The sequence below is a fragment of the Euleptes europaea genome, chromosome 21 (assembly GCF_029931775.1).
Source record: "Euleptes europaea isolate rEulEur1 chromosome 21, rEulEur1.hap1, whole genome shotgun sequence".
Lineage (NCBI taxonomy): Eukaryota > Metazoa > Chordata > Lepidosauria > Squamata > Sphaerodactylidae > Euleptes > Euleptes europaea.
The window spans coordinates 1,539,764-1,561,938 of NC_079332.1; the positions used below are offsets into that span (position 1 = coordinate 1,539,764).

The following is a 22,175-nucleotide window of genomic DNA, read 5'->3' on the forward strand; positions in this document are numbered from 1 at the left end:
CTTGCAGCTTTGGCAAGGTCCAGGACCCCCAAGATGTATGTGGGTAGATTTTAGGGTGGTGCATGAACTTGGGTGGGGAAAAGAATTACACCTTTATTTTTTGCTAACTTCTAACTGAAATGCAGCATAACTGTATTTCAGCAAAATTTGTTTCCTTTGTAACCCTATGCATTTTTATTTTATGCATTTAAAAACCTTATTCTGAGGAGTCCATAGACTTCACCAGACTGCCAAAGGGGTCTATGGCAGGAAAAAGTTTAAGAACCCCTCTGAAGACAGCACCCCTGTATGAGTATGTGTGTCGCTGACACTGCTTAGCTGAGTAGGGTTGCCAACCTCCAGGTACTAGCTGGAGATCTCCTGCTATTACAACTGATCTCCAGCCGATTGAGAACAGTTCACCTGGAGAAAATGGCCACTTTGACCATTGGACTCTATGGCATTGAAGCCCCTCCCTTCACCCCACCCTCTTCAGGCTCTGCCCCAAAAAACCCCCACCGGTGACGAAGAGGGACCTGGCAACCCTATAGCTGAGCTGGGTCCTGCCTGCATTCACGCTTGGCAGAGGGTCTAAGCTGTGGCCTCTGCAACTTCATTATTTAGATTATTAGATTTCCCCCCTCCCCTACCTATGGATAGCCCACTTAGCTGCCTCCCTCTCCAACGCTCCTGTATTCAGCGTGAATTTCTTTGCAATGCCCAAGCAGAGGCAGTAGATGGGGGGCGGGGGCAGGCAGAGAAACCTGGTGCCAGGACCATGACCCACCAGGAAGTAGACCTGCACAAGTGTTATTCAAATGAGCAGGAAGCGTGTGAACCTTTGACAGTTACAGTCTGTACAGAAAACGTGAGTCGTGTGATTCTGGAAACAATAGCAATGACGAGGGCAGGAGGAACTGGGCAGCCCCATGGTCAAGGGGGATCTCTGAAGTCTCTTGCTCCCAGGGCACCTTTGTTGGCACTCCTGGCACCTGCTGGCTGCCCTGCTCCCTCGGCCACATAGGCAACCAGAACAGCCGTCGTTCAGCTTACAGGTAAGATATAGAGTAGGCAACATTCCCAGCCAAGCTAAGCATCCTGCTTCTGTCTGGTCCCTTCAGGATCATTTGGGGGGGGGGGGAACTATCCCACACGATTGATAAAATATAAGCATTTTAATCAAACATTTTTATCAAAAAGGTGCTGATTGGCTCACAGAAAGGGGATGCCCACTAAATCCAATCCCTGGGCAACCTCTGGGCACTCGGGAGGCAGGCGGAGGATACTCTCTCAGAAATCAGCGGGCAAGCTCCCCCCACTTTCTTCAGCTCCCACCCCAGAGCTCTGCATGGGGGAAGTCGGTCACTTCCCCAACTTCGCTGTGGGACTGCTGGTTCTGTATGTAGAGTAGCCGGTACTTCAGTCGCAGAGGAGCCTGAGGGGAGGAGGCCAGCAAGGAAAAGGATAGGCAACAGAACTCAGACTCCTTCTTCTCCGCCACATTCCTTCCCCCACCCCCGCACACTTCCTTGTGGCGTAGCCTCACTGGCAGTCGCTCCATGGGGAGGTGAAGGACCTCTGCCAGGGCCAAGCACTGACCCAGACCCGGCTCAACCTCTGCACCCAAATCAGTCCTTGCATGGCAGTTTAACATCTGGGAGAAACTATGCAGACTCTCTCCTAATTCTGGGCAAGCAGCCCACCTCCCCTCTGCCAAAGAGGCATCACCCAGGCCACCCACCCACGCCGGCCCTGCAGAGTCTCAGGCACGTACCTGGAGAGGGTTGGCCACGAGCAAGACTTGGGAAATGACCACGGGGGGCAGCAGTGGGTGGAAGGCTGGCAGCTCAGAGCCGGTGGCTGGTTGCAGCTTGACTGCCATGGACTGGTGGAGGAGGAGGAGGAAGAGCAGACAGAAAGAGTCAGCAGCTCCCCTGGGAAACAAGCGGAGAGGGGCGCCCAGGGCCAAGGCCAGCCGTGTGCCGCAAGCCACTGTGTGAACAGACTGCTGGATTTGATGGGCCTTGGTCTGATCCAGCAGGGCTTTTCTTATGTTCAAAGGGGCCACAAGCATGGGGAATTGCCTCTGCAAAGCCCACCCCTCAGCCCTGGAGTTTGGTGCTGCTGCTGCCCTTGGGGACATCCCCCTCTTTTCGCCCCTCTTCCGCCCAGAATTCCAGCTTAGAGCTGAAACAGGCGGAGGAAGAGAGATTCCCAAGAATGCTCTGAGAGCCGGCAAGACTTTACAGAGCTGTCAAGAGATAAGAACATAAGAAAGGCCCTGCTGGATCAGACCCAGGCCCATCAAGTCTAGCTGTCTGTTCACACAGTGGCCAACCAGGCGCCTCTAGGAAGCCCCCAAACAAGATGACTGCAGCAGCACCATCTTGCCTGTGTTCCACAGCACCCAAGATAATAGGCATCCTCCTCTGATACTAGAGAGAATAGGTATGCTTCATGACTAGTAGCCATGGATACACCTTTCCTCCATGAATATGTCCACTCCCCTCTTAAAGCCTTCCAAGTAGGCAGCCATCACCACATCCTGGTGCATTGTGTGAAGATCAGCGGCTTCAGATATCCTCCGACTCTGAATGTCCCAGGATTCTCGCTTCTGGACGCCAGACAGGTTTTTAGAAAAACAAAGTGTGAAACGCTGACTTCGGAGGGAAGGGGCTGTTTGAGCTTCTCACCTTTGGCACGGCAGCCTGAAACACAATCCCTCGGACCGGGTGAGGGGACGTGCTCAGCAGGGAGAGCACCAGGACGCGGGCAGCTGGCCGGCCCGGGATAGGCTCCCTGGCGAAGTGGAGCAGGGCCTTGAGGCCGTTCCGTTCGTAGACGGTGACCGGGGGGATCGGGCCTGCCAGAGCAAGAAACAGGACAGGTGGCCTTCCGCAGGGAGGAGAGGCACAAGAAAGCGGGGAGGGAATACCGGCAACCCCCTCCCACCGCAACAACCCCATGAAGGGAACAACTCCAAAGCCCGGCACTTACTGAGCGTGACGGATTCCAGGGGGATGAAAAGATTAGCCAAGGCACGTGCAGGGCAGGAGGGAGACGGAGAGGTCGCTCCGGGAAGCCCGCTGAAGAATGCAGCCTCCCCTGCAGGGCTGTCAGGGAGACCTGGCGGAGACAGCAAGGCTGGAGGCGGCTTCTCCTCACACAGCAAGGGTCTCCCCTTCCCTGCTGTCCTGGTTAGCTCTGGTCTCGACGCAGCTGCGGCCTGCCCCTCCCCCATGCAGAGGAGCCCTGGTAGAACATGTGCCTGCTTGCCAGGCACTGCAACAGTCCTGGTGCCCAGGAGGGGCCCGCTCTCAGCACCCGCCACAGCTGTCGGACCCCCTCCTGCCCAGCCTGCCAACAGGAGACAGCGCCAAGGAAAGCCCGATCCCCATCTTCTGCAGGCCCCGGCCACTCACCTAAGGAGACCAGCTCCTCATCCGGAGAGCAGGCAGAAGAGGAGGAGGGCTTGGCCTTTCCTTGAAAGGACGTGGGAGGGCCAGGCACAGAGTCCGGCTCAGAGAAGTCGATGAGCGCGGGGCTCCCAGCACTCTCCGGAGGCAACTGGGGCACTGCTGGAAGAAAGCCGGGTGCTTGGCAAAGAGCCCCGTGCAGGGACCAGGGGGGCGTTCTGAGGAGGAGGCCTGGAGGCGGGTAGAGGGTGCTCGGAGGGTTTTTGGGACGACCAGGCCTGCCTTTCCCGGGTACCCACCTGGTGCATCAACAGCCCCGTTGGCAGGATTCTTGCAGGGGCCCACCACCTGCTTGTACAAACCCAGTGCCCGAGCGATCCGGTCGTTTGCCTGCAGAAGCTCAGCTATGGGAGGAGAGGGAGAGCGAAGTAGCCCCCAGCCCACCCACAGCTTGCCCACCCACCCCCACGGAAGAAGCAAAGGACTACAGGCCATCTGACCCGGGCCAGGAAGCCGGGCCCTCTTCCCCCAGGACGAGGGGAATGCTGCGGCCCCTCAAGCCAACCCAGAAGGCACTCTGAACGCGCTTGAGCGCCTGCTGGGCCAGTGGGCAGCCCCACAGACTCATGCCACTCCTCACCGCCAGTCTCCTGCCCCACCCTGCCCCTGCCTGCTCGTGTCTGTCGCCCCAGGCCTGCTCGGTTCCCGGGTTACCCAAAGCCGCTTCATCCTCCACCGTCTCGCTGGCCACGCGGAAGATCAGGGGCTTCAGATTCTCACACTTGGCCTGGAGGCCCTGCAGAAGGAGAGAGCCAAAGATCACTCACACTGACGGCAAAGACCCACCAGCTTGGCCCCTGCCCTCAGCAGCAGCCCCGCTCCCTGGCCATGTGCAGGGGCCACTCCTCAGCAGGAAAGAAGGCCCTGCACGCACAAGCCCTGCTCTCAATGCGCTAGGGAGAGCAATGGGGGAGTGAGGAGAGCGCACCTGCAGCTCTTGCAGCTCCGGCTGGCCCACGATCCCCCGGCCTTGCGCCAGGCAGCGGCTCAGCATCCCCTCCAGGGCCTCAGCATGGCAGTGGGCTTCCTTGAGGGCGTTCACCCGCCGGGTCACCTGGGCCGATTTCTCCTGCTCCTGCAAGAGGCCAGCTCGCTCAGATGTCTCCAACCTGGATCGGCTCCCAAGGGCCCCTTTGCCCAGGCGACGCCAAGTGAGGCAGGGATGGGAAGGGCGCCCTCAGACTCAGCCCGTGTCTCAGGGCAAGGCACCCTCAGAGGGAGACGCCTACCTCTTTGATCAGCCCCTTGATCAGCCGGTTAGCGGCCCGCAGGTCTTCAGGGTTCTTGCTCTGGAGGAGCCTCGCCAGCATCTGTGGAACGAAGGGGGTGAGCCCAGGGCCACAGGGGAGCGCCAGCCCCGCCGCAGGCACGGACATGCCCACATTCCAGCTCCCAAGTGCCAGATGCTCCCAAAACTTTTATCGGCGAGACTCGGCAGGACCGGTAGGGGGTTTCGCTACTTAGAGGCAGAAGAATTCAAAACAGATAAAAATAAGTATTTCTTCACGCAACGCATAGTGAAATTGTGGAACTCCCTGCCCCAGGATGTGGTGATGGCTGCCAACTTGGAAGGCTTGAAGAGGGGACATGTTCATGGAGGGGAGTGGACATGTTCATGGACATCATCACATCCTGGGGCAGGGAGTTCCACAATTTACCTATGCCTTGTGTGAAGAAATATTTCCTTTTATCAGTTTTGAATCTCTCACCCTCCAGCTTCAGCAGATGTCCTCGTGTTCTGGTATTATAATAGAGGGAGAAAAGCTTCTCCCTCTAGGCTACTAGTCAAAATGGATACTAATCATGATGCATCCCTATTGTCTCCAGGATCAGAGGAGTTAGCCACTATGTGAACAGACTGCTGGACTTGACGGGCCTTGGTCTGATCCAGCAGGGCTTTTCTTATGTTCTTATGACAAGAAAGGCACCCCTGTTTCCACCCCGCGGGCTCTGGAAGGCTTCTGCTCTCTCCTGCAGGTTTGGCCACAAGGGCTTACCTGGCATTTCTCGTCCTCGCCGTCAAAAATGGAGCCGGCTGGTCTCGGAGGGGGTGGCAAAATTTTGTCTTCCAAGAGTTTGGGGTCTTGCGTTACAATTCCTGAAGGAGACAACAAGGGGGCGTTTGTTCCTGCTTTTTACCCCCGTGAAGCCGGGGTGGCTGCATTGAGCTGCCGAGAGGACCGGGGACGGCTGCTTCGGGAAAGAAGCTTTTGGGAAGGGGCTTGCATCAGAGACCCCTTCGGTCTCCAGAGGACATTCGCGTAGCAACAGAGAGACCAGCCCAAGCGGGAGAGCCAGAAGCCGGCCGGCTGGGCCACAAAGCCACCGTCCTCCTGTGGTTGCCGTTTCTTTGCACGGGCAGGAAATGAAAAGCCAAAGCAAGAAGCAAAACTCTCCCCATTTAGATTCAGCGTGTGCAACTAAAGTGTGTTCCTAGAAGATTTCCATTCTACAGTCTCTGGAACCCACTGGGACAAGAGCTTCTTTTTACCCCTCCCTTCCCCCGCCAAAAAATGCAGTGCCAGGAAAGAGCCCCTCAGAGTCTCTGGGCAGCAGGCATGTGACTTGGGGGCACGTGACTCTGAGGCAGCTGGGAGAGGAACGGGCACACACAAAAAACCTCGTTTCTTCAGCATGTGATAAGCGTCGCGGATTTTCACTTCCTGAGGAAACCACACCGTCCAGCTGAAAAGCGTCTGGATGATCCGGGACTTGACGCTCTCTGCTGACCACTCGCCGAGGTACTGGAAAGCCCAAAGCGGAGAGGATCGGTGCCAGCCCTGTGCCCATCTGTGCTATGCATCCCCAACAGAGGGTGCAAGCACACCACGGCCGTCATGCGCCAGTCATGGGAGAACAGGCCTGCCCCGACTTCTTGGCAGGGTTGAGGAGCCTCAAGACCCATTTGCCAAAACAGAGACCCCCTCCCCCCGCCCCCATTTCCACACTGGGTTTGAGGAAGGCGTTTCGGAGGCAGACCATTTTATGCTCAGCCTACAAAACCACCACCTTCCAAGCCTACCCACCATTATTCGGTGCCTGGGACAGCCTTGTAAATTATGCCTGGCTCCTCCACGCCACCCCAGTCGGATGGCCAAGGGCTTCTTGGCTGGGGCAGCCTCCACCAATCTGGCAAAGCCCCCGCCATTCCTCTCACCTCCCCCCTCCTGGGAGAGAACCCACCTTGGGAGACAGGACTTTGATGAGCCCGTTGAGAAACCGGAATTTCCCCATTTCGTTGTGAAAAGTTTCTCCGCAGCTATTCACGCACATCTCCAGGACCTGCGGGTGGAGAGGCAGACCCACAGCCAGGACTGCAGCCCCTTTGCAGGGAGGCCTGCTTTTCCCACAGAAGTGGGGCAGGGCAGGCAGAGGGGTCCTGGACAGGTCCCTTCCCAACCCCAACCCCCCGTGGGAAGAGCCTCCCCCCATGCAAGGAAGCCCCAATCCCATAGGCCGGAGGCGCGGAAGGGGAGACTTACGGTCAGGGCGCGCAGCGCTTCTGCCTCCTGTGGAGACTGGATCTTATGTTCCAGCAGCCTCAGAGCGAGGGCAGGCCTGGGGAGCAGGAGTGCCATGTGCTTTGAAATCACAGTGGTGTTCACGACAGCCCAGAGAGGTAGGCCACCAGTCAGCAAGAGGGAGAGAGGCTGAAGCCCTTCTCTCCACGTCTGCCCTGCAGGGCCTCCATCCCGCCCTGAATCCCCGGGGACGGGGTGGGCATCCCTCCACCGCAAGGCACTCTGCCTACGCTCAGGGACCCCTTCTTCTTCCCCTCGGTCGAAATCTGGGACAGCCCCCAACTCCCTGGTTGATGCCGGGTTTCCTTACCCGTCAGCATCTGCTTTGACCTGGTCGCAAAACCTCTGGATGGCTTCCCAGTCCGTCTCGGCCTGACTCGGCTCCGTGGCTTTGTCTGTCAGGGGCAGAAGACCAGCAGGAGTTGGCCTGGTGTTGCGGCAGGGGCAGCCCCAAGCGACACAGGCGGGCGGAGTCAGGAACCCGAGGGACCATCAGCATCCCTCGATTTCTTTATTTGCCTCCTGCCTTCCTTGAGAGGGAGGGCACCTTGGCCATCTTCTGGGCATGGAGTAGGGGTCACTGGAGATGTGGGGGGGGGTAGTTTGGAATTTCCTGTGTTGTGCAGGGGATTGTGCAGGTCCCTTCCACACATCCTGAATAATGCACTTTCAATCCACTAAGGAACTGTTCTAACTGTTAGAAAGTTTGTCCTAACATCTAGACGGAAACTCTTCCTAATGTCTAGATGGAAACTGCAGGATGCAGCGGTGCTGGGGCCAGCCTCTCCTTTCTGGCCCCCAAGAACGCAGTTGAAGCGGGGGGAATCCCTCTCAAACCTCATAAAAAAATACACCTTGCTGCTTTAGCTTGAGTCTGCTTTCAACGTGCTTTAATGATCGTTTGCAAGTGGATGTTGCTGTTTCACACAGTAGAATCCAGCTGCAAAGGCGATTGAAAGGGCATTAATCAGGATGTGTGACTGCGCCCTACGATTCGAGGATGCCTCCCTAAGGGGGACCCATCCCACCCCCCCAACAGCTTTGCGAGGTAGGCGCGCATCGACACGCAAATCGAGTCAAATATTGAGAGAAGCGGAGCCGGCATCCCCAGAAGGCTCCCAACCCGGCAGGGGTCCCCTATCCCGCCCCATTCGGGGGGGCGGGGGGGGGTAGGAGGCAGCCGCCACCCCCACCCACCCCCCCGCAGAAGGGCGCCTCCCGGCTCCGCACGTGCGCGCACAGCACGGGACCACCGTTTCGGGCGAGCCCGCCCCGTCGGAAAGGGGGCGGCGGCAGCGTGGGGGTGGGAGGGGGGCAGCCGCGATCGTGGCCCCCCAGGGACGGCGCGCCCCTGCCCCTTCCCAGCCCCGGCCGCCACTCACGCAGCAGGAGCTCCAGCGGCCCCGGGAGAGCCGCCCCGCTCTCCATGGCGCGCCCTCGCCCCTCTGCGCCCGGGACGGGAGACGCGCTGCCCCCGAGCCGCGGCCAGGAAGTCAGGCCAGCCCTGCCCTGCCCGCCCCTTCGGTGGGTGGGCCAGCCAGCTGGGGAGGACGGGACCTGGGGAGGCGGCCCGGGGCACGTGAGGACGGCCTGACCCAGGGCAGCCCGCTCCTGGGGCATCGGAGCTCCCTGGCTGAGCAGGGGCATTTGCTTGGCGCACCCCCTGCCCGGCTGGGCTGCAGCGCGTGGAGGGTGGGGTGGGGTGGGGGGTGCAGATCCCCTCACACGTGGAATCATAGGATCCTACCGTTGGAAGGGTCCACCAGGGTCATCTAGTCCTACCCCCTGCACAACGCAGGAAATTCCAAACTACCTCCCCCCATATGACCCCTACTCCATGCCCTGAAGATGGCCAAGGTGCCCTCCCTCTCATCATCTGCCTCAGGTCATAGAATCAGCATTGCTGACAGATGGCCATCTAGCCTCTGCTTCGAAACCTCCAGGGAAGGAGAGCTCACCACCTCCCGAGGAAGCCTGTTCCACTGAGGAACCGCTCTAACCGTCAGAGAATTCTTCCTGATGTCTAGATGGAAACTCTTTGGATTTAATTTCAACCCGCTGGTTCTGGTCCAACCTTCTGGGGCAACAGAAAACCACTCAGCACCATCTTCATTCATGCAGTGAAGATCCTTATGCTGTGGGGGCCATCTAGCCTATTAGGGTTCACTGGGTGTGTGTGGGGAGGTAGTGGTGAATTTCCTGCATTGTACAGGGGGTTGGATAGATGACCCTGATGGTCCCTCCCAACTCTGATTCTAAAAACCTCCAGGGAAGGAGAGCTCACCACCTCCCGAGGAAGCCTGTTCCACTAAGGAACTGTTCTTTTTTTTAATAGGGTCAGCTGCCCAAGCCCCCCAAAAAACAATAACAGTTCTAACTGTTAGAAAGTTCGTCCTAACATCTAGACGGAAACTCTTCCTAATGTCTAGGTGGAAATTCCAGGATGCAGCGGGGCTGGGGCCAGCCTCTCCTTTCTGGCCCCCAAGAATGCAGTTGAAGGGGGGGGGGATCCCTCTCAAACCCCATAAAAAATACACCTTGCTGCTTTAGATTGAGTCTGCTTTTTATTACTGCCACATCAGGCTAAATTTGGACCAGCAACCTATGAGATTGTATTAGGAAACAGTTTTTTCAGGTTCTGAAATTCAGTGCCGCCTTCTGTGGGATGCATCGCGCCCCACCGCAACGGCTGGCGGGTTTTGTGGAAGTCTTGATGGTCCGGGGCAGGGTCGTTGCATCTCTTCCCCCCAGAGGATGGGTCAGCTGCACAAGGCCCTTTGTATCCGTGTCTGGACTTCTTCGCGTCCCAAGACGACCATCATTTCGGCGACGCTGGGCCCTTGCTAAAACACACAAGAGGATTACCCAGCATGCAGGGACACGGGAACTTATTCTGGGTCTCAAGCGGCAGGGTGGTGAACTCGGGGCTTTGCGGACTTTCCGGGCAGAATAACCAAGGCCAGCCGGCCCGCTGAAAAATACCTTCTGGCAGCAGCAACTGGATTTGCAGAGTACCCATATAAATTTGTGCACGGAAGCTCACTATCTTCCTCATGGGACTGAAGTGGAGAGGTGGCACGGCCCAAAATTTGGCAGAAACAGACCTGGCACATACCCCAAGCAGGCTTTTGGTTACCCACTTTCGCAACATACTGGGAAGGCTGTTTTTTAAAACGCCAGTCACACCAAACACAGACTATCCAAATCGAGCAAGGATGTGGCTCAGTGGTACAGCATCTGCTTGGCATGCAGAAGGTCCCGGGTTCAATCCCCGGCATCTCCAGTTAAAGGGACCAGGCAGGTAGGTGATGGGAAAGACCCTTTTCTGCCTGAGAGCCGCTGCCGGTCTGAGTAGACGATGCTGACTTTGATGGACCGAGGGTCTGATTCAGCATAAGGCAGCTTCGTGTGTTCATGTGACAATGCAGCTCTACAATTCCCCCCCGCCAGTAAATCGTTTTGGGATGGGAAAGTCTGAGGCGGGGGCTCACCTGTTGGCCACTGAGGGCCACACGGAGGAGTTGCATCATGCCGCTGTACTGGGTGCCCGTGACCTGCTCTGGCAGCCGGCGCAAGTCTCTGTTCAGCTCCTCGATGGTCAGGGCGGCCGCCGGTCGATCCAGCAACCTTGGGGGGGGAAGCAGACGCCATTCACCCCAGGGCAGCACCTGCCCCAACGTGGACAGTATCCTTTCTTCACCATGCAAGGATGCACACAGGTGGGACAGTTGCCAGGGAAAACCCATGCTACCCTGGGGAGCACTGCAGGAGAACCCGCCTCTGAGAAAGGGGGGCACCAGGGGCCGTGCCAACTTACCCAAGGACCAGCCGGCCGATCTCATCTGCCTGGGGCGAAATGGCTCGCAGCTCCTCGCAAGCCACCATGGGGCGGATCCATAGGAAAGCGTACTTGGGTAACGCCAGATCCTGGAGACGGCTGATGTGACCCTTGCAGAGGAAGGACAGACAGTAGACCAGGGGGGTCGCCGACCTTTTTTGGCCTGTAGGCGCCTTTGGAATTCTGACACTGGGCGGTGGGCACGGCCCCAAAATGGCTGCCATAGGAGGCAGAGTCATCCACAAAATATCAGGAATGGAGGTTCTCCATAACTCTAATAGCATCTCTTTGACATTTCAGGCAGGAGCTCTGCTTAACAGGATGCCTTTTTAAATTAGCAGATTATTTAAAAGAATGTTCTTGCTTACACGCAGCTTATAGAATCATAGAGTTGGAAGGGACCACCAGGGTCATCTAGTCCTACCCCCTGCACAATGCAGGAAATTCACAACTTTCTCCCCCCCACACCCCCAACGACCCCTACTCCATGCCCAGAAGATGGCCAAGGTGCCCTTACTCTCATGAACAACCTAAGGTCATAGAATCAGCATGGCTGACAGACGGCTATCTAGCCTCTGCTTAAAAACCTCCAGGGAAGGAGAGCTCACCACCTCCCAAGGAAGCCTGTTCCACTGAGGAACTGCTCTAACTGTTAGAAAATTCTTCCTGATGTCTAGACGGAAACTCTTTGGATTTAATTTTAACCCGCTGGTTCTGGTCCAATCTTCTGGGGCAACAGAAAACCACTCAGCACCATCTTCATTCCTGCAGTGAAGATCCTTATGCTGTAGTGGCAGCTGCAGCCTGAAACAACTTTTTTCTTTAATATGCACAGGCAATAAGAAGCCGTGCTGGGCAAAAGCACCATTTGACCCCACCCGCTTTCTAAAAACACTTGGTGGGCACCAAGTGCTGGCGGGCTCCATGGCACCTACAGGCACCACATTGTAGACCCCAGCAATAGACAGTCAAGAGGCAGACTGAGCAGGGTTGTCTGTCAAGCCAAGGGGCCAATGAGCAGCCTACAGGCATATCTAACCAGCACCCGCCACAGCCCACCCCCTTTCCTCAATCGGACTTACCCTTCTCAGCAAGAGCACCTGTTCCACGTACGCCGTCTCGAGAACTCCTCTGTCCATCAGCTGCTCCCCGTAGACCCGCTCCACATTCGCCTGCACCTCTGCCACCAGATTGGGCCTCCGCCTCTCGTCCCCAATCTGCTTGGCCAGGTGGATTCTGGGTAAACACAGAACCCACCGGAAAGTCATCCCAGGACGACAGAGCCAAGCATGTTCGCGGAATATGCAACCAACAAAGCTTTTAAAAATACAGCAGTAAAGGCCCGCAGGGATCCCAGAGGCGCTGAAGGAGACTTTTGGCAGCGCCAATAGCAGAAGTTAATGGACCATGCCCCCTGATGCCCCCCCCAGGCTGTACTGGCAAAAGATTCACAGAAGAAAACTTGAAGGGCTGTCATATGGAGGAATTTGCCGAGTTGTTTTCTGTTGCCCCAGAAGGTTGGACCAGAACCAGCGGGTTGAAATTAAAAGAGTTTCCATCTAGACATTAGGAAGAACTTTCTAACAGAGCGGTTCCTCAGTGGAACAGACTTCCTCGGGAGGTGGTGAGCTAGATGACCCTGGTGGTCCCTTCCAACTCTATGATTCTATGAAAATGGGGGTCGGGGCTTCTGTGAGGAAAGGAGAAGGCTGCAGAAAAGCCAGGCTGCCAGGGAGGAGGGGCAATGGAGGGGGCCCCCCAGGGCACACAGACAGGAAAGCATCCCAGGAGGCGAGGCGAAGTACACGGAGGCTGCTTAGAACAAACCGTGCGCCAGGAGAGGCAGGCAGCCTTGCCCCAGTTGTCTCTACCTGTTCAACTCGCTCAGCTTCTCCAGATCCAGCAGGGCGGAGTGCTTCTCGATCCTGCCCACGTCAAACTCGGACACCAGCTCTCCCAGGGTCCTTCCCATCCGGTTCTCTGCAAACGAGAGTGGCAAGCCCACTGAGGTCCTTCTCCAGCCTCCCCTCCCACCGCTGTAGCCCTTCCCATCGGAAGCGGAGCCTCCGAGAGCCAGTCCCTGCTGCTTGGGAGCAAGAGAGGCTGGCCGGCTGAGTCAAGAGCCTGCCAGGCCCAGGGTGGTCCGCAAACCCCCTGCAGAGGAGTCCAACCCCTGTGGAAGATGATTCCTCCCAGCAACTCCTTGGTCTAGCTCTGGTCAGCCTCCCCTACAGGGAATTCCCATGGAGCATTCAGGCCCTGCAGGAGGGTCGGGGGGGGGCCCTAACAGTGCCCTCTGAAGAGGAGAAGACTGGGAGGGATGTGAAAACCATCTTGAAAGGCTGTCATATAGAGGAGGGTGCTGAGTTGTTTTCTGTTGCCCCAGAAGGTCAGACCAGAACCAACGGGTTGAAATAAAATCAAAAGAGTTTCCGTCTATACATTAGGAAGAACTTTCTAACAGTTAGAGCGGTTCCTCAGTGGAACAGGCTTCCTCGGGAGGTAGTGAGCTCTCCTTCCCTGGAGGTTTTGAAGCAGAGGCTGGACGGCCATCTGTCAGCAATGCTGATTCTATGACCTTAGAGAGATCATGGGAGGGAGGGCATCTTGGCCATCTTCTGGGCATGGAGTAGGGGGTCACAGGGGGTGTGGGGGGGAGGTAGTTGTGAATTTCCTGCATTGTGCAGGGGGTTGGACTAGATGACCCTGGTGGCCCCTTCCAACTCTATGATTCTATTCTATGACTCTAACCACTGCATTACCTCCAAACCCAGAGCCACAGTGGGTGATGGCGTCCAGCAGAGCTGCCGGCAGATAGCCCTCCTGAGCAAACTGCTCCACGAAGACGTGGCCCTGCCTCTTGGACAGCTTGCTGCCGTCCGCGTTCAGGAGCAAGGGGAGGTGGCCGAAGCGTGGCGGGTCCCAGCCAAAGGCCCGGTAGAGGAGGAGGTGCTTGGAGGTGGAGACCAGCCACTCGGCTCCACGCAGCACGTGGCTGATCCCCATGAGGTGGTCATCCACCACGTTGGCCAGGTGGTATGTGGGGAAGCCGTCGCTCTTCAGGATCACCGGGTCGCCCTCCACGCTGGCCACCTCGTGCCTGCTCCAGCCATAAACCAGGTCACAGAAGGGCTCCGATCCCTCCTCCAAGCGAAACCGCACCACGGAGTCAGCCCCTTGGGACACCTTCTCAGCCACCTGCTTGGGACTCAGGTGGCGGCACCTGTTGTCATACCTGTGGGGAGAGAAAGAGCAGCAGATGCTTGAGGTCACGCCGATCCCTGGAGCAGCCGCGGAGCAGTCTGGACCACTAGCACAGCCCCCCCCCCTGCAGCCCCTTTGGCGTGGGGCTCTCCCCCAACACTCGGCTGACTTTAGCATGGCTTAGGGCTGCCTGAGAGGCAGGCCATGTCCAGGCGCCACCAGCTGGCTCGCAGGCCCTTACCGGGGCGTTTGTTGGCTCCGCAGCGCTGCCTTCTTCAGCAGCTCCAGCCGCTGGGGGGTGCAGAAGCAGTGGTAAGCGGCCCCCTTTTTGAGAAGCTGTTCGGTGGCTTCCCTGTACAGATTGAGCCTCTGAGATTGTTGATAGGGTCCGGCAGGGCCGCCCTGGCGAGGGCTCTCGTCTGGAGGGATGCCTGCCAGGAGAGAGCAACGTGGAGTGGAAAAGAAGAAGAGTTGGTTTTTATATGCCGACTTTCTCTACCGCTCAAGGGAGACTCAAACCGGCTTACAATTGCCTTCCCTTCCCCATCCACAACAGACACCCTGTGAGGGAGGTGGGGCTGAGAGAGCTCTCAGAGAGCAGTGACTAGCCCAGGTTCACCCAGCTGGCTTTGTGTGTAGGAGTGGGGAAACCAACTCGGTTCACCAGACTAGCCTCCGCCGCTCATGTGTCCGAGTGGGGAATCAAACCTGGTTCTCAAGATCAGAGTCCACCACTCCAAACCACTGCTCTTAACCACTACACCCCGCTGGCTGTAGTTTCACTTCCAAGAGGCTGGACCCCTGCAGAGCAGCCTGGCTCCTGTGGAAGATGCTTCCTCCCAGGCTGGTGGGTTTGGGTTTCACTTCCAAGAGGGGGAGCCTGAACCTATTGGACGAGGTGAATGATTTGGGTATGCTGTGGAGAAAGAGGGGAAGGGGTCGGAGCCAACCACAGGGGGGGACCTTCGTTCACTTTTCTTCTCCCCCCCCCCAAGAAATACCTGGCCTGTGCTTTGGGGCTAATAGTTTTGAAGCTACCACCACCACCACCACCGGTGGCACTTCCTGACATGCCGGGGAAGCCTGTAGGGATCACCTGCCCACTCCAGCATGTCCTCGATCCCGGTGGCTGCTCCAGGCACCACCCGGCTCTGGTCAGTGTCCTCCAGTCGCAGGATGAAGCGGCCTCCGTGCTTTTTGGCAAAGACGTAGTTGTACAAAGCTGTCCGCAAGCCCCCCAAGTGTAGGAAGCCTGCACACAAGAGGCAGAGGGGAAGTCACAAGAGGGAGCCAGGGGTTGGGAAACCAGGGCTTTACAGAGGCTGCTGGGTACTCTCCCTCCGCCTGGTTCCTACTTGGATTGGATTACACCAAGGGAGCCCGGGGTTGCTCTGCAGAGGCAGGCAACGGCAAACCACCTCTGTGGGGCTCTTGCCTTGAGAGCCCCATGAGGGGTCACCATAAATTGGGTGCTACTTGACAGCGCTTCCCACCACCACCACTTTGCATGGATGGCCCCAGCTGGCCTGACGTTGTCAGGTCTGAAGTAGGGTCATCCCTGGAGAGGACTTAGAGGGGAGACCACCAAGGAGCTCCTGGGCTGCTATGCAGAGGCGGGCAATGGCAAACCGCCTCTGTATGTCTTTCCCCCTGATCTGGATGACCCAGGCTGTGACTTAAGAGTCATAGAATCACAGGGTTGGAAGGGTCCACCAGGGTCATCTAGTCCATCCCCCTGCACAATGCAGGTCATAGAATCATAGAGTTGGAAGGGACCACCAGGGTCATCTAGTCCATCCCCCCTGCACAATGCAGGAAATTCACAACTATCTCTCACGCACACTAAGTGACCCCAGCTCCATGCACAGAAGATGGCCAAGGTGCCCTCCCTCTCATGAACACATGAAGCTGCCCTATACTGAACCAGGCCCTGGGTCCATCAAGTCAGTATTGTCTACTCAGACCGGCAGCGGCTCTCCAGGGTCTCAGGCAAGGGGTCTTTCACATCACCTACCTGCCTAGTCCCTTTAACTGGAGATGCCGGGGATTGAACCTGGGACCTTCTGCATGCCAACCGGAGGCTCTACCACTGAGCCATGGCCCCTCATCATCTGCCTAAAGGTCACAGGATCAGCACTGCTGACAGATGGCCATGTAGCCTCTGCTTCAAAACCTCCAGGGGAGGAGAGCCCACCACCCACCTCCCGAGGTGACTCGACGGCACTTGACACACACCTACTGAGGACGGTCAGGAGCCAGGTAAAGCAAAATGGGGGGAAATGCAAGCTCACCTGTGGGGCTGGGCGCGAACCTCACCCGCGCCAGAGAGGCGGGAGCCGCCGCCAGCCCCATGGTGCCCTCACTGCGTGGAGCTCCCCCGGGCAGGGGCACTCTACCCTCCCTTTGGAACCTTCCCTCCGGCCAGGGAGCGCAGAGGCGAGGGGGCGTGGCGTGGGCGGAGCCCACGCCACGCCCCCTTCGCCTTTGCGCTCCCTGGCTCGGGCGCCCCGCCCCTCGGGCGACGGCGGCCGACTAGGGCCAATCGCGGCTCCCGGGCGCTTTTTTTTCCCGGCAGCCCCCGCGGGTGGCTTGTACACAATCATCATGGCCGCCGCCGCGTCCGCGTCCCCCGGTGCGCGTCAGGCGAGAGCGGCTCGAGGGGGGGACGGGGGGGAAGGAGGGCCGGGCGGGCCGGGGAGGGGGCTCGGCTGCCGGGGGGCCGAGCGTGGCGGTGGGGAGGGGGCTGGCCGAGGCGGTCTCCGGGCGCCTGCGGGGCCGGAGGCGGGTTCCCCGCACGCCGCCGCCTCCTCCTCCTCCCGAGGAGCCCCGTCCGCCTCCCTCCGCGGCGGTAGGGTTGCCAACCTCCAGGTGCCAGCTGGAGACCCCCTGCTGTTGCAACTGAATCTCCAGCCGATAGGGATCGGTTCCCCCTGGAGAAAATGGCCTCTCTGGCCATTGGACTCTATGGCACTGGAGCCCCTCCCCAAACCCCGCCCTCCTCAGGCTCCGCCCCGAAAATCTCCAGGTGTTTCTCCACCCGGAGCTGGCAACCCTAGTGCAATCCCATAGGGCTACTCCGATGTTCTTAAGTGATGGGGTAGAGCAGAGGGGGGGGCGTGCTAGGGTTGCCAGCCTCCAGGTACTTAGGAAAATATATAGTATAGGCTCCATACTATATATATATACTGTATAGTTCCCTAAGCTTGACTATTTTAGTATAAGTTCTATTTCTGCTCCAGCCTCCAGGTACTAGCTAGAGATCTCCTGCTATTACAACTGGTCTCTAGGCGGCAGAGACCAGTTCCCCTGGAGGAAATGGCTGCTTTGGCGATTGGACTCTATGGCATTGAAGCGCCTCCCCAAATCCCCACCCTTCTCAGGCTCCGCCCCCAAAAACCTCCCGCTGATGGCGAAGAGGGGCCTGGCAACCCTACACATCATGGGGTTTGGGTGCCAGGAATTGAAAGGGTCCAGACTCCAAAGGCAGGCGAGGGGACCCAGGAATTTCTCATAATGGTTTTGAACTAACCGTCTCTAGAGCCAAACAAGTTGGGGAATGAACCAGGAAGGCAGAGAGCAGGCTTTTTCATTTCTTTGCTGCCCACAGATAGTTCCCCTGGAGAAAATGGCGGCTTTGGCAATTGGACTCTATGACGTTGAAGTCCCACCTCTCCCCAAACCCCGCTCTCTTCAGGCTCTGCCCCCAAAGTTGCAAAGAGGGACCTGGCAACCCTACCCTGTGGGGTGAGCACCCGCCCACCCACCAGGCCCCTCTCACAGCTCTCTCTCCCCCACAGACTCGGAGGAGGCCGGCATGGAAGCCGAGGCCCAGAACCCGCCTGTGGGGGCCCAGGAGGACGGCGAGCAAGAGCCCCTGTCAACCAACAATCCTCCGGAGACGGACGCGCCTGAGGAGGACCCTCCGGACCCTTCCCAGGCGTCTGTCAGCAACGGCGGTGACTCCGAGCTGGAGAAGGAGCTGGTGGAGCTCAAGATCATCTGGAACAAGAACAAGTACGATGTGAAGTTCCCGCTGGACAGCACGGGCGCAGACCTGAAGCAGAAGATCCACTCACTGACAGGTAAGGCGGAGGCTGAGGCCCCCCCGTCCGGTCGTGCCTGTTGCCCTGCAGGAAATTTCCCCCCGGCTGAAAGCAGTTCTTGTTGGCTTTCTCTGGTGTAGGCCTTCCTCCCACCATGCAAAAGGTCATGTTCAAGGGGCTTCTGCCGGAGGAGAAAACGTTACGGGAAATCAAAGTAATCAACGGTGCAAAAATAATGGTGGTGGGCTCCACCATCAACGACGTCTTAGCAGTGAGCATACCGAAAGATGCCGCACAGCAGGAAGTGAAGTCAGAGGAGACCAAAAAGGAGCCGCTCTGCAGGCAAAAGGTTAGTTGCGGCTGTTAATTGACGTGGCTCTGGTCAAAGGTGAGAGGGCAGCGCTGACAGTTTAGGGGGCGTGAAGTTTGCCTACTTGACCAATAAGTGAGCTTGTAATCCGCTCGGTCCCACTGGAGCAGGCTAGCGGTTGAGCCTCAAGGCCATTTGATTCCTTGTCTTAAAACACATGAAACTGAGCTGTTTTGTGTTGAGTCAAGCTGCTGGTCTTTCAAGGTTGGTATCATTTCTAGGGGTTCAGACAGAGATCTTTCACATCACTTACTGCCTCGTGCTTTTTAACAGGAGCTGCTGGGACTTTAGGTGTGCAAAACAGATGCTCTTTCACGGAGCCACCGGCCCATTTTGTAGTGTGCCATCGCTGCCACTCCAAGTGGATTACACTGCAAAAGCCAGTGCAATCAATTAGATATGATATCTAATAAATTGAGTTAAGATTACAGAAATCTGAAACAAAGCAGGAGGTATTAGCCATACGTTCAACAATGAAGAAAACTGTGTTACTTACATAGGAGACAATGTGATGGGAGTGTACAACAAACAGATAATATGTCTGTTGTAGTATTGCCCTGTTATGTTATAAAACATATGTTATGTTATAGAAATGCCTCCCTGAGCAATTTATTTTTACATAGTTTGTGGAAAGAGAGTGCTGTCGGAGCTTTTCTGGCCTCTTCAGGCAGGCTGTTCTAGAAAGTGGGGCCACAACAGTGGATGCATGTGTACTGGCCATTGCTAATCTTGCCCTTTTGTAGGGTGGTCAACCCCCCCTTAGAAGGCCCTGTTGAGACAAAGCTGTTGCAGCAGAACATAGGAGGAAAGTCTGTTCTGTAGACATGAAGTGCCTCGTACGTGACAGGTCTGCGTAGAGGATGCTCCATCCGCATAGTCATAATTGAACTTTGGAACCAAATGTTACTGATTTTGACACCTTCTGTCACTCATCTCTGCTAATAACTGGCTAGTTGTGCGGTTGGATTTCAGATAAATATTCACATTTTCCTGAAATTTGTGTTCATACTAGTGTATAATCATTAATTAAGATGTTTTGTAGATTATTTAATGTTCTTCTCTCATGAGTGCTCTTTCTGTTGTCGGGTACAAGGTTAGATCTTGAGTTGCATTTCTAAAAGCTGTATTCCTAACATATGAGAAATTTAGTCCAAACTATCTGAAATGTGAGTTAATCCTGTACTACCAAGACACTAATGGGGCGGGGGCGGGTGTTCATCAGCTTCTGTATTTTCTGTGCAGCATCCAAATTGCTTGGATTATTTTATAGAAGGATCATTCACAACAAGCTGCTTTCTTATTGTGTGTTTATTTAGCACTTGAGGATGCTAGCAAATGGGTGAGAAGGGAACTCTTTCTAGGCTTCTGTTATGTTGAATCACCTGTGATTTCTTGCTTTGTCGCAGCAACACAGGAAAGTGTTGGATAAAGGCAAGCCTGATGACGTGATGCCTTCTGTCAAAGGTGTGCAGGTGAGTAAGCAGGCGTTGCTGTTCTCAAGGCCTGAGGCTCTCCCTGAAACTTCTCCTCCTTCCGTGTGCACAGAGGGCTCTTCAGCTGAAATGACTCCTTGTTCTTTGCCTCTTCAGGAGCGCCTGCCAACTGTTCCTTTGTCGGGTATGTACAACAAGTCAGGCGGGAAGGTGCGGCTCACTTTCAAACTCGAACAAGATCAGCTCTGGATTGGCACTAAAGGTAATGCTTTTGAAGATGCTGTTTTATTATGGATTTTTTAATTTGCTTAGCTGTCTTTGTGGCCCTGGTGAGGGTAGAAAGGCGTAGTATAAATTTTGTGAAATAAAAATTTAACAAAAAGTAGGTATCCCACAGCTTACACCCTAGAAGCATACAATTGGAAAAGAACAGATGCATGGTGAACTGGATTTGCTTCCTCGCTGGAGAAACCAGATGGAGCCGGGTAGGCAGGATCAAATTATGCATTTGATTTTTCCTACCTAAATGCAGAACTTTACATTTATCTTTGCTGAAGTGCATTTTATTAGTTTTAGCCCAATTCTCCAGCCTGTCAAGATCATCCTATCCTAGCTCTGTCTTCTACCGTATTTGCTACCTCTCCCAATTTAGTATTATCTGCAAATTTAATAAGCATTCCCTCTATTCCTTCATCCAAAACATTTATAAAGATGTTGAACAACACAGGACCCGGGACAGATCCCTGAGGCACTCCACTAGTCACTTCTCTCCAAGTGGATGAGGAACCATTAATAATCACTCACTCTTTGGGTGCGATCTGTCAACCAGTTACAGATCCACCTAACAGTAATAGGATGTAAAACACATATTCCCAATTTGTCAACAAGAATGTTATGTGAAACCTTATCAAAAGCTTTACTGAAATCAAGATAAACTATGTCTACAACATTCCCCTGATCCAGCAAGGTAGTAACTTTCTCAAAGAAGGAGATGAGATTAGTCTGACATGACTTGTTCTTGAGAAACCCGTGCTGGCTTTTAGTGATCAGATCCATCCTTTCTAAATGCTGAAGGACTGACTGTTTGAAGATTTGTTCAAAAACTTTCCCCGGTATAGAAGTCAAGCTGATGGGTCGGTAGTTACCTGGATCCTCCTTTTTCCACTTCTTGAAGATTTGCTCGCCCCTATTGGAGGCGTTTCCATCTTTTAGGGCAGTGTCTCACAACCAGCCAGAAAGAAGCGAAGCACGACTGTGCTTTGCGACCTTGCTGTGCTTGTTGGAGTAATACTTTTTGTAATGGTGTTAAAGCTGAACTTGGCTTGCTTGTCTCCTTTTTTGCTTGTTTTTGTACCTCTGCATCTCTTCCTCTTTGAACATCTTTCATGCAAAGAAATGCTGGTCTAATGCTGTTTGGACTTTCAGGCCGTGCTTTGAGTTCACACAGCCCACGCGAGTGGGAAAGGCCTTCTAAGAAACTGGAAAAGCAAAGACCTGTTGGGAATTTAGCTGCATGCACAGTTTGCTATGTTGTTCTGTGTCGCAGTTTTTAACGCACACAGTCTTCCATGGACCCTGGAAGTGAGTTTGGGGGCTGATGATGTTTTGAGAGCCCCTCTCCTCTTTCCCTTGGTTCTGGAAGGGGGAGAGCGGAGACGGAGGCCTTTGCAGGGGCAGTAAAATGATGAGCCGTCTCATTTCCATCTAGAGAGAACAGAAAAATTGCCCATGGGGTCCATCAAGAACGTGGTGAGTGAACCTATTGAAGGACATGAAGACTATCACATGATGGTAAGAATATCACGTGGTCACTTTGCTCTGGCGGGGGCTTAGGAATCTTGTGGGGCTAGCACGCACCACAAGGCATTTGCCATCGCCCCCCCTCCCTGCCTGCCTGTCGAAGAGCTTTGCTGCTAAGTCGCCTCTTTCTCCTCCTCCCCCTTCCAGGCCTTTCAGCTGGGTCCTACCGAAGCCTCTTACTACTGGGTGTACTGGGTCCCCACTCAATACGTCGATGCCATCAAGGACACAGTGCTGGGGAAGTGGCAGTATTTTTGAAGGCACGCTCACCTCTGGCACTGGAGACTGGCACGGAGCAAAGGACACTGCTGGGAAGAGGCCTGGGTGTGGCTGGCCCCGGAACTTCTTAATCCACACGCTCCCGAAGAGGCCCGGGAGAGAGAGGACGCCAGAGGTGGGGAATCTCTCGCCATTAGTTTATTTTTAACTTAAAAACAGTGCAGCGGCCCTTTTTTTTCTGCAGGCGGCTTCCACCTCCCTTAAAAATAAAAAAGCAAATATGATGGAAATC

The 22,175-nt window shown here is 55.7% G+C and overlaps 3 protein-coding genes across 3 annotated transcripts; 1 reads left to right on the top strand and 2 right to left on the bottom strand.

Annotated features, from left to right (window-relative positions):
* Positions 1-1,303: 1,303 nt before the first annotated feature.
* GGA2 (golgi associated, gamma adaptin ear containing, ARF binding protein 2) lies at positions 1,304-8,596 on the bottom strand. Its single transcript, XM_056866547.1, has 15 exons — positions 8,359-8,596; positions 7,287-7,371; positions 6,938-7,013; positions 6,639-6,737; positions 6,076-6,199; positions 5,453-5,553; positions 4,685-4,765; positions 4,384-4,530; positions 4,110-4,191; positions 3,695-3,799; positions 3,402-3,557; positions 2,977-3,105; positions 2,673-2,842; positions 1,754-1,864; positions 1,304-1,414 (listed from the first exon to the last, which is right to left on the bottom strand). Exons 1-15 carry the CDS (start codon positions 8,594-8,596, stop codon positions 1,304-1,306), a joined length of 1,815 nt encoding a protein of 604 aa, XP_056722525.1.
* Positions 8,597-9,735: 1,139 nt separating this feature from the next.
* On the bottom strand, positions 9,736-16,370 carry EARS2 (glutamyl-tRNA synthetase 2, mitochondrial). The gene is made up of 9 exons (XM_056866548.1): positions 16,310-16,370; positions 15,115-15,270; positions 14,260-14,449; positions 13,577-14,049; positions 12,686-12,794; positions 11,897-12,050; positions 10,794-10,924; positions 10,468-10,603; positions 9,736-9,819 (listed from the first exon to the last, which is right to left on the bottom strand). The coding sequence occupies exons 1-9, from the start codon at positions 16,368-16,370 to the stop codon at positions 9,736-9,738; spliced, it is 1,494 nt and encodes a 497-aa protein (XP_056722526.1).
* Positions 16,371-16,610: 240 nt separating this feature from the next.
* Positions 16,611-21,971, top strand: UBFD1 (ubiquitin family domain containing 1). Its single transcript, XM_056866429.1, has 7 exons — positions 16,611-16,650; positions 17,816-18,100; positions 18,202-18,410; positions 19,838-19,903; positions 20,021-20,126; positions 21,573-21,655; positions 21,812-21,971. Exons 1-7 carry the CDS (start codon positions 16,623-16,625, stop codon positions 21,920-21,922), a joined length of 888 nt encoding a protein of 295 aa, XP_056722407.1. The 5' UTR covers positions 16,611-16,622; the 3' UTR covers positions 21,923-21,971.
* Positions 21,972-22,175: the final 204 nt, after the last annotated feature.